Below are 12,358 nucleotides of genomic sequence, written 5' to 3'. Positions count from 1 at the left end.
GCCACATTTCTTCGAGTTTATCTTGAGAAGTGGTTTCTGCTCGACACTTATCAGTAAATTATTATTTGTTAATAATAAAATAAAACATATACAAAATAATATACTTATTATTTGACAAGGGTTGAATGTCAACTCCTCCTGGTAACTTCTGGGGTTACAAGCATCTATCTGGGGGTACGGCAGTGCCCTCGCCAAGACGAGCAAAGCGAAGCGCAATACCACTACCTACCTTTTCTCGAAGCCCTTCGTCGTTTTTTTTAACCCGTCACAACTTGGGTTTAGATTATACCACATGAACTAAATTCTCGGAATATGATGTCATTAGTGGACTTATTAACCATAAAAAATTTCAATTACATAGCTCTTATACTTTAGATTAATTCACATCTAAAAAAACCGACTTCATCACTCACTCACTCACTGATGATCATCAAAACCTTTAGGTACCCCTTTACAGTGTCAATTAGTTTTTAAGTAGTATTTAATTTTGTACGCAATATGGGTAAATGCCTGAAATAAAAGCTTTTTTTAAAATGGGGAATTAATAATCGCTGAACCGTATTAGTTGAAATTTGGTAAGTAGATAGTTTTTGTTATGGGGAAGGATATAGAATAGATTTAAACCCCAAAATCACCCCGTAAGGGGTGGAAAATAGCGTTAGGGGGAAAAAGGGGGTTGAAGTTTGAATGGGGAATCAGTAAAAAGCGGATTGTGTAAAAGATGCCTCCAGATACGTATTTCAGGTTTTTTTTATAGTAAATTACCCCCAACCCTCTAAATTAAGGGACGGAAGATCGCCATAAGCAACTTACAAAAAGAAGTGAAATCCCACCAAAAACATTTTCATGTAAAGACGAAACCATAAGGCTCGCACTGTCAAAAAGTTATCAGATCTCTTGTGAGTGCGAGCCTTATGGTTTCGTCTTGGCAACATTTTACATTAAAAACGTTTTTGGTGGGATTCAATATTATACGCAACTAAGTCAAATTGATTTAACCTACGTTTGTCCTACTCAAAGGACAGACCGCCGTTATATATGTGGTATATAGTTCAAATTAAAAATACGATTAGGCAGTAGGTTAAAAAGAAGGATGCGACCCGGTGCCTAGTTTTAACCCCTTATTTATAAAATTTCTAAATCTTCTGTAAAATGTTGTCTCGTTCTTATAAATAAAAGTTCTACAGGAATGGATAATAGAGTGGAAAAAAGATTTTTTTTTATTCGACATTCTTCCTGGTTTCTTTTTAGGGTTCCGTACCCAAAAGGTAAAAACGGGACCCTATTACTAAGACTCCACTGTCCGTCCGTCCGTCTGTCCGTCGGTCTGTCTGTCCGTCTGTCTGTCACCAGGCTGTATCTCATGAACCGTGATAGCTAGACTGTTAAAATTTTCACAAATGGTGTATTTCTGTTGCCACTATAACAACAAATACTAAAAAGTACGGAACCCTCGGTGGGCGAGTCCGACTCACACTTGTCCGGTTTTTTTGTTTTGTTTGTAGCACAGGCAAGTTTCCGCAACTCAACCACTGGTGCCTGTTTTACGTGTTTTTATTGCATGTTTTATTGTATTATTATTGTATTGCATTACAAATTTTGATCATATCTTTTTTATTGCACATATTTTTAGTAATGTAAATGCGACGTATGTATATAAACAAATGCAAAAAATCAAAGAAAGGTAAGTACTATGTAGCTGCGTGCAACTGGGTCATGGCTCTGGGGACTCATGGGTCAAGGCTTTAGTCAAGGGCTGTATGTACGACTGACCCGGCGGCAGCTTTGCTTCTCGGTCTACTCGAGTCCCGGGAAATTGTATGTTTATGTACTTTATTTTAGCAAAAAAATATCAATGGAACTTAGAATCAATCATCTCATATATAAATTTATTGCAGACTTAAACAAGACACATTCAAATCTAACAACAATCATAAATATCTGTAGGTATGTGTCTTAATAATATATTAATGGATTGATTTTGTTCATTTGAAATAAATTTAACAAATAAAATCTAGTTTTAGTTATTTAAGTCTAAGTACCATGTCAATTTAGGTATTTTTATACGACACATTTATTTTTCAAAGGTAACCCCCCAAACGATAAAACGGTAAATTTCCACCCACTCGAACCGGATAATAGAATTTCCTTGAAACAAGGAAAACCTTTGTAGATAAGTATGCTGATAAATCTAATAGCTGCCGCCTGCGAAGATGCCTGCTTCCAAAAATAGCCTCTCAGTGTTCCGTGAATTCCATACATCTTAAAATATAATAATATTATGTAACTATACTGCTGTCTCGACATGACGACAATTTTTTGGATTAATTGAACAATTGGTCGACCGAACAATTTTTACAAAGTTCATGTTTTTCTTTTATCTACTAGCTGAATAAAATATTTTTTCTACATTAAATAAAAAATAATTATCTAAGTGTTTAAAGTGTATGCTTGTAATAAATTAGTAAATTTTTATTAAGTTGATTATTGAGCGTAGGTACCTCCATATTTGAATCCGGATTTGTTTGATGGGGAGTTTGACAGGCTACTCGGGCGGGCACCGTGCGCGCGCAACAATCCGCCATCTTGAATTTTCTCCCCATGTCATAGGGAACTCGGCGGACGTAACAGCTGTGAGTGCGTCTCACTGCTTATCGCTCTTTTTTTAAACATTAAATAGTTTGGACATAAACGCACATTCAATAAACAAAATAAAAATAAAGCAATATTCCGCAAGCACCGTTTTAGGAAGTGTGTAAAAACAAGTGAGTTACGACATAAAATTATCAAGTTATCGATTTTATATATTTCAACGCTGAATTTGTTAGTGCCGTGCTCCAGGTTTTAATTGTTGTACCTAGTTACTTCATTATTGTAGAATATTTTATAAAGTGAGAAGAGTGGGACGAGGCGGGAAATCAATAAGCTATTGGGTGGTGCGAAAGTTACAGCAGCGCATCACTGTTACACCAAATCGTACACAGAGACATAAAAAAATAATATTACCATTTACTGCAGAACAAAATATATAAGGTTTGTAATGATGGTTTGAAGTATCTTAAATGTATGGAAGAAAATTTTCAATCTTGAAAGTTTAAAATAAAAAGTGTTTAAACATTAAAAATATAAGAAATATATTTTCATTAACCTTTCAAGTGGCATACGTCATTTTTGAGTAGAAGTAATTTCGATTTTATTTTAATTAATCAAATTCCAAATTTTAATGACGTTAATTGTCCGCGAGGCGGTTCCTGCCACTTCAAGGGTTAAAAATCATTCTAAATTATTATAAACAAATTATACAAATTAAGCAGGCTTGTTTCTGGGTTCGTAAATGATAAGCATAAATGTGGTTTTGCTAACTTTAGAATAATACCTACGTATAAGATGAATCAAATGAACGGAGCAAGCTTACTACGGGTAAATTAACTTAGTTATTTTTACCGACGTCAGAAACAACAACTGCGGCGCTGTCTGAAATATTTACATAAAAGACGGACAAATTAAAAAGGCTGAATAGGCTTTCGTTCTATTTATAGAATACGACAGAGCTAATGACGACTCGTTCCTAATTTACATTTTAATACGGAACTATTAATTATCAAAACCAAGTTAAGCTTAAGTTAGTTTCCTTAGATAAAGATAAGCAACACATTGAATGTTAGAAAAAAAGAAATTGAAATTGGAAACAAATACCTATTATTAGAATGTTGCAGAGGTTTAAAAAATAGGCCCTGAGCAACTAAAATTATTTTTTTACTATTTAACGCGGAAGAACACCCGTGTAAAACTAGTAGGTACATTGTAAACAATGACTGGCTCGTTTTTAAAAAATACACCTATACTATTTTTTATAATACGATACAATTCCAGCCTTCAGTAAAATAACTAAGAATTTATTTCTGACTTGCCTACATTTATTTCAAGCGTAAAAACAAAAACCAGTTACAGTTAGTGGGACATTCTGTTTATTTCAAAATAAATTGCGCCCATATCGCAAAGGATGTGACGACACTTTTTTATTATCTGCGATTCTGGTAAAAGTATCACATTCTCACTTATATCGAGTACGCGTTTAGACTAATTTAGTCTTTGTGTACAGGTCGTAGAATTATATTTTCTACAACGTTTTTTAGAGATAAGGCGTTTTGTTTGTGTTAAACAAATGTTCCGCCGATGTGGGCTTATTTGAATGTTAATGCTACGGATAATAAAGTTGCGTTTTACTTAATGATAACTTTGACTAGGCATGGGTAACGGGTTATGTTCTGAACTTGTGTTTAGTAGGACATTAACAGTTGAAGTGGTGGTACAATTTGTCATTCAGTACAATGTATGCAAAAATTATTGACGAGCACGAGATTGTTGGAGGAGAGGTTTGACATTTGTGTTGTTTGTTTTATATGTAAAATGTGGAATTAATTGATTGGTTTTTATCAATCGACCTCATGCGGTTATAGAACACGACGGCTGCCAGGCAGAAATAAAATGTTAAATTAAGCCCCTATTTAATGTATTAGTGCAGTGTTAGGTTAAAATTCTAATTTTGAAAGTTAATGAATACACTAAGAAGTATGATCTTTCTTTTCATTTGTAGCTGAAAACGGATTAAGCATAATGCATTACTATAAGAACAAATTAAATTACTTTCTTACGAAAATATCAGTTGTTCAGGCATCTGTCGCGTAAACGGATGACCCTGGTTCGATTCCAGCCCCGGGCACTGGAGACCTTGGTCATTTTTTCCTTTGTATATGATATTTATTTCATTTAAGCATAATGCATTATTGTAGACTGTTCAAAACTACGTACAAGAGCGGCTTTTTCACGTATACAGTCATATTTCAGACTAACTAAATTCTACTTCTTAGTAGGTAATGAAATTGGGTTGAGTGAGTTATGACTGTTATGAGGTTTCTAAGGGTAGTACCAGAATCGCTAATAATATTTGATTATAAACTTACTCCTAAACGCGTTACTTAAACATTTATCAAGTTTCTATCGAGTTTTTTTTCCAGATGGCTGGTGGTGGAGACCCGAAATGGCAGAAAGATGCTTCGGATCAGAATTTCGACTACATGTTCAAACTCCTCATCATTGGCAACAGTTCTGTAGGAAAAACCAGGTATGTAGTGGCATCTTAACCTACCACGAACCAAAATTTTACTAAACTACGAGTACCTATTGTTTACACATTGTTTACTGTTTATTGCGAGTTCATATATTTGCCATTTAACTAAACGGAAGTAGCAAGTAGTAAATATAAGCACTCGGAATAAACCCTAATCAATGTGTAAACAGGCCCCATGGTGAAGGTCAACCACACTTATCCGTATATCACACTTACCCGTATTGACCTTATACAGGGTGGGCCAGTGATAAATGCATTTAATAAAAATATAATAAATAATCAATTTTTGTTTTTAAAAAAAAATTATAATTAGAATATGGGATAAAGAAATAAATTTAACGTTTTATAAATTAAATCATCAAGATGTCGTCCGTAGCGGTTGCGGCACTCTTCCAGTCTTGCTTGTAAATTTTGAAAGACTTAACAAGACTTTCGTGTTAAGAGATTTCCTGGCTCCGAAACTTCACGAATTGTTTGGTTACAACAACAACACATGGTTTCAGCAAGACGGGGCCACCTGCCATACAAGTAACGTGACCCTCCTCCAATAATCCGACAACCACAGCAGAATTATAGGAGAATATTCGTCAAGAAATCCAATCAATATCTCCGCAACTTCTAACGAAAGTCTTTCAAAATTTACAAGCAAGACTGGAAGAGTGCCGCAACCGCTACGGACGACATCATGATGATTCAATTTTTAAAAAATAAAATTAATTTCTTTATCCCAAATTATAATTATAATTTTTATTTAAAAACATATTTTTTTTAATGCATTTATCACTGGCCCAGCCTGTATTATAAACCAATAGGATTACCCCACCAATTCTTTATCTGTCTATCATTTGAATACCTACAGCATGTACTGTAAAACATTAGTGAATGTAAATGTAGTTTCCACCATTCTTAATGGCCGTATTTTGTATTTAACTTTTTTCCTTTTCCAGTTTTCTATTCCGTTACGCGGATGACTCATTCACATCAGCATTCGTATCGACGGTGGGGATCGATTTCAAGGTGAAGACGGTCTTTCGCCACGACAAACGAGTTAAACTTCAGATATGGGTGAGTTGCAACAAGGGAATAAATCAATAAGTAGTAGGTTGTTAACGAAGGGTAAAATACACCAATTTCTGAAAAGATAATTTGACACTCCATTAGTTAAACACCCGAGATAAAGACTAAATACTTTTCACGTGGAATACGGAAAGAATACATGTGTTTTTTACAAAACGTGACTAAGTATGAACTTGTAGTATTTCTTGAGCTAACTTTCATCGAAAAATTGTAATAATAGGATTATAATTATTGGAATCGGGAGTTGAATTCAATTTCAATTTCATTTATTAAGTAAAGATAACTATGATCTTAATTTTTGTTAGTATATTCTTAAAAATAATGTTAATACTTAAAAATTAAATTAGATTTTACATTTAAAATTATTTCATTAATTACAGGACAACACACATTAACACACACAAACACACATACAAAACACACTATATACTAGGTTTAGTAAACACACTATAAGAACTCAAATGATTGAGAAATTATAAGCCGGTAAAGTTATCAGAAGCAACTAAGCTAAGCGCTCAAATTTATCAGCATATTATGAGTTACTTTTACTGTATTTAGATCATTTCGGATATCAAGACCGCTTAGTTGAATCAACAACAGACTAATAACGACGGGAAACCACTTATAAATGAATTATAGCCCAAGATTGCAACTGTATATAAAATTATTATAAGTATATAAAAAAATACATAAGTATTTGAATAACGGGGTGGAAAAGAAACTTTTATTCTGTTGCATTAAATTTCAACGACATGACAGTGATAGCGCCATCTTTTTCTTTTGTGTTGGGACCATCACTTAATAATTTAATCACGCCTGTAAAAACTTTTAATACCGTATTTATTATGTTAATAAAGTGCTTAGATGACATTATTTTAAAGAAAGTAAAAGAAAAGTACCTTCAGGAGAATACAAAATTATGCAAATTTTGTTTGAAAATTACGCGGGACGAAAATTTACTTGAACCTTTACAGAATCTCTGTGGGATTTACATACCCCTATTTAATTTGTAATATGGCAAAATAAAATTGTTTACAACATTTTAGTTAAGTACAGTCGACGTCATAGATATGTTTACATTTTTTCGCCTTATCACAAAGGAGTAAGGTGCAAAAGATTAAACACATCTTTGAATTTGACTGTACATGTAATAAAATTCCTATTGTGGTGATTACCAAGGAAAATTTTAGGAAAGTCAAGTTCAGAATAAACAGGTGATCAATTTCAACTATAATTTTCCAGGATACTGCGGGACAAGAGCGTTACCGGACTATTACAACGGCATACTATCGAGGAGCCATGGGTTTCATCCTCATGTACGATATCACCAATGAGGAGAGTTTCAACAGCGTACAAGATTGGTGAGTCACATTTAACAAGTATGACTTTTATCATCTCGGGATCCGGATTACACTTTAATGAATCTTGCTTGTTAGTTTCCGTTTTTTTTAACCTAATATTGTATCGATCTCAAAGATGCTTTGATCACACTGATATTTTATTTTGAATAAAACGTCATATTTAAATCACAATATGGTTGGCATTTTTAAATTGTATAACAATGCTTGACTATTGTGGAATTTGTGGATAAAAAGGCCTGTTTTGATTTTTTTACTGATATTTTAAAACAATGTAAATTCGAGGCCCTTTACCTTAGTCATGACTTTGGATACCTAATTATTGGTATAGATAGTTTGTCAGGATATCGTAGACCAATTGCAATCAGTTATGTATATTTTGGCATACTTGTATCTTCCGTTTGAATCGCTTCGTTTCTGCCGGGCTAGGACATGATTGGCACGGGTAGTCTATCTCGCGGCGAGATACTGTCGTGTCAATCATATGCTCGGCCTACTGTTTTGAGCTTGTTTATTTCGTTCATAAATTAATTAGATGTACGGGTATATCTAAGTAGTTGTTTACAAACCTTATTACCTCTACAGGGTAACGCAAATAAAGACGTATTCGTGGGACAATGCGCAAGTGATCCTGGTGGGTAATAAGTGCGACATGGAAGAGGAGCGTGTGGTGAGCGCGGAGCGTGGCCGGCAGTTAGCTGAGCAACTAGGCGTCGAGTTCTACGAGACCAGTGCTAAGGAGAACATCAATGTTAAGGTACCCTTCAATTTGTTTTATTTCTTTAGTTTTATGGTCATATTTTTATAAAATGTTCACTTGTTGTAGTCGTTCCTTCATTTCCGAAAAACATTACCATATTATACATTTGCTCTACATGCAGACCGGGTCTGTAAATAATGAAACTCCAGTTAGAGGCTACATGGTGGGACCTCTTGATTGTGTCTCTTAGTTTAACAAGGATTAGTTTTAGATCTTAATTACAAGAAATGACACATACGGTCTACGGTTTATGCTGAACCGATTGGTGTCGTCTGAATATTTTTCCGAAAAGAACAAATAGACTTTTATTTTAGTACTTTTAAGGGTAATTAGTTAATGTACTTGATATTGTAATACATTAGTGCACATATAGTTTGACGTTTTTCAGATAGAACTGATTTAAGATGTTTTTTTTTCTGCATTATAAATTGTTTTAACCACAAAATTACTTCACCAGTCTGTGTTCGAGCGCCTGGTGGACATAATCTGCGACAAAATGTCAGAAAGCTTGGACTCTGAGCCTGCCATGCTTGCCGGAGGAGCCCGCGGCCAGCGCCTCACGGAGCAGCCGCAAGGGAACCAAAACAGCAACTGTAACTGTTAATGTACTGTCAATTTTAACTGGGCTATGGCTTGTGAAGGAGCTGTTGAATCTGTAGCGTCTAGCACTCGTGGTAGACGCAGTGACGCGGTCCTAAAACTAATAAGTCAATATAATATCATCGTGCACAAAATCCAATTTGTATTGAGCCGATATATTACGAGGTGTCTGGCGACCGCTTATTCGTTTGCCTGTTAAAGCAAACATTTATTTTGACTCATCTAGAAGTTATCGATCAGAATGTACTTAACTCTCACGACCTTGTTCAGGCAATAGGGCCAATCAATCACTCGTTAGTTTTGTTTCATATGATTCATATCGTTAGCATTATTTTAGCGCCGTTGTACATTATCTGATTCTGTAAAGGTTTTTCGTATACACATATTCTGCTGCGAGTGCTTTGTCGGCTGAGTTCTTTAAAGCTACCTCCAAAAAGTAAACCAATATTAAGGAGAGAATAAATAAAATATAGTTAATTTTAAAAATCAATGTTATACATTTCTGTATTCCTAAATTGAAATAAATAACCCCCTTACGGTTCCATAATTATGACGTTTTTAACCACTACATAATTTGTCACAAGACATATTAGATTTTAACACTTACAAGTACCATAGATTTAACACTTATTTGAACGAAAAATATTATTATTACAAATATTAAAACATATGTGTATCTATATAATATAATTGATTATCTATAGGTGTTAGGTAGCTATATCTATTGTGAGCTGGAGTAGGGATCTGATACTTCATAGAGCTAGTTGTTAACCACCTTCAATAAGTTTTGCTCTCGTTGACTATGTCTAGCTGTTTATGTTTAGCTTGTATTAAATGTTGTGTATGGCTAAGTAACATTGTTTTTAATGTTATAAAAATTAAAAACGGGAATAAAACAATTATGGATTTGATAATCGTGTTATATTAACATCAATCACTACCTAAATCAACTGATTGCCTATCCGCTTGGGGCAATAAGCGTGACTCCTAATACAGTCCGGTACAGTCAGGAACCGTGTATTATCATCATCATCATGATGATGATAATGATGATAATACACGGTGGTTCATTGTACTATGGACAAATATTAAACCCATAATTTTATTGTAACTTGCATTTAAAGTTTAGCAAATCTTAGTAAACATGCTCATTTTTTCAACCAGTATTCATTTGGCGCCATGAGCATAGCTACTTTATTCAATATTTAAGTAAGTATATATAAGTTGCTAAATAAGTTGTTGACTTCGTTGTAGCTAAAATTTATTTTGGCCTGCTATCTAATCGTAAATCGGGTACACATTGCTTGTACTTAGCGTTCACTTTGTAAATACGTTAACCAGTGTATAAAATAAACTACTGTATAGTATTATATCTACGTACTATATAAATCTGTTTGTATTCTTGTTACTACGCTATGTTAATACTAAATATAGGTGTTTGTTTAACCACTATCGTTAGGATGAGACATGTTTTAGTTGTATCCTTTAATTTCATTGCATAATTTATATTAACTAAAACCGTCTATAACGACTGCATATGCTTAATAAATATATAATGTGTACTCTTTAAAATTGTAGAGTACAGATCTGATTTTTCAATTACAAAATATCTAATACATTACATACCTAACAAGACAAAGCATATTGAACAACTCACTTTTTATTTCTCGAGTTGTGCATCATTCATAGTTATTCGTCTTTAATATTACATAAACTTTTTAGTGTCTGTTTTATAACAAGTTTTCTTATACCGTACTTACTCACATATTATTGTCGTTATGGGCGGATCCCACAGTATTGTGTAGGTATATGTATTCGGCGTGTTTCCGTCATGTGAAAATTACAACTAGGTGTATCTGTAGACGACATAGACAATACGATTTATATCAAGTTATGTTGAAACATGAGCACATTTATTTTTTAGATACTAATCATGTAATGTTTAGATATTAATTAAGAATGTCATAATTTTTTTTATGTGGTCAAACCGAACTATTAATAATACGTACTTACTTCATTAGATGACTATATTTCGATTGCTTGAAAAAGCGATTGGTAAAAAAAACATATTATTTCATCAAATTTATTGAAAGTACAATAGAGATTGTCTAAAGCAGAATTAAATTTACTAAAAAACTATTATGCAAGCTATGATGCTTATGAATTATCAATAAAAAAATCATTATATTTTTAACAAGGTGCGCCATCAGTTTGAACCACCTGAGTTTAAAAAAATATAATAAAAAATATAATATATATTGTAAATTTGACTAAATCAATTACTTACCAACAAACTACGACAGGAAAGGGCATCAAAAGAAATTTAAAGCAGTGGGAGATGTTTTTTTTTGACAGGCTGCATAGCATGAAACCTATTAGGAAACCTACCAGAGTGAACATTTTTGACCTTCTCGTCATTTTGAAGGTGAAAAAAAAACTGTACCTATGGATATAATTTCCATATGTCTAATGCGTGGCGTGGCCAGTGGAAATGGGCTTAAAATAACAGTAGACGTATCGTATCTAGCAGTGTGTGTGTCCTATAGCAGGGCGTGAAAGAGGCATATCGTAGTGACAGGCTTTAGTAGATTGTGTTGATTAGCAAATACTATTTAAACCATCAAATTTTCACTATGTTTAAGTATTATTTACAGAATACATAAACAAACATTTTTTCTACATTGTATCATACAAATTTTGGTTCGATAAGCTGCTGGAAAGAATTAAACTAATTATATTCATAATTGTATGTTATATAATATTTGTTGTGTGTTAAATTAAAGGAATTATTTAAAGATACACCCGTGTAAAAGATTCACGAATATAATTATATAAATTATTAAATATTCAGATGTTTCTCTGATTATTTATTTTTGTGTACAGGCATAATCCATAATCCCTAGAAAATATTTCTGGTGAACAGTTCCTATACCTACCTACACCTACCGTAGGTTGGTATGAGTTTGAGGCCAATAACTCATATTATAGATAACATATTTAGGTATAAATCTTAGGTCTGATCGTTAATTAAACACGACAAAAAATAGTAAAGAAGGTAAAATATCTATAGAGCTAACGACATGCGTAAAAAAATACGTAAATGCTAAACCCCCTTCCTCTATACAAATCTGTAAATACATAGTAATCCACCACTATCTCCGACTAGGCCTGCCATAACGCCGCACTCTGTTTTGTGGTGTCAGATGTTACTAACCAAGTCCCTCTGACGCTCGTGCTGATAATTTTATAATTCCCTCCATAAGGTTATAAAGTTGGCGCCGCATTCTAGGTATACTAAGTATATTCTGTGAAGCTATTTCCGCAGTAGAAAAGAGCGGCAAATTTAAAAAAATTAAAGGGATATCGTCCCATAGAAAATTTGAATTTCACGCCTTTTTCTACTAACAAACTTGTTTGACCGGCTATACCTAT

General features: G+C 33.5%; 1 protein-coding gene across 1 annotated transcript; it reads left to right on the top strand.

Moving 5' to 3' along the window:
• The first annotated feature begins 2,595 nt into the window (after window positions 1-2,595).
• LOC134743023 (ras-related protein Rab-3) lies at window positions 2,596-11,784 on the top strand. Its single transcript, XM_063676289.1, has 6 exons — window positions 2,596-2,765; window positions 5,019-5,125; window positions 6,079-6,196; window positions 7,451-7,569; window positions 8,152-8,323; window positions 8,784-11,784. Exons 2-6 carry the CDS (start codon window positions 5,019-5,021, stop codon window positions 8,928-8,930), a joined length of 663 nt encoding a protein of 220 aa, XP_063532359.1. The 5' UTR covers window positions 2,596-2,765; the 3' UTR covers window positions 8,931-11,784.
• Window positions 11,785-12,358: the final 574 nt, after the last annotated feature.

The sequence above is a fragment of the Cydia strobilella genome, chromosome 7 (assembly GCF_947568885.1).
Source record: "Cydia strobilella chromosome 7, ilCydStro3.1, whole genome shotgun sequence".
NCBI lineage: Eukaryota > Metazoa > Arthropoda > Insecta > Lepidoptera > Tortricidae > Cydia > Cydia strobilella.
The sequence above is the reverse complement of the archived record's forward strand: the minus strand, read 5'-3'. Positions and strand labels throughout refer to the sequence as shown.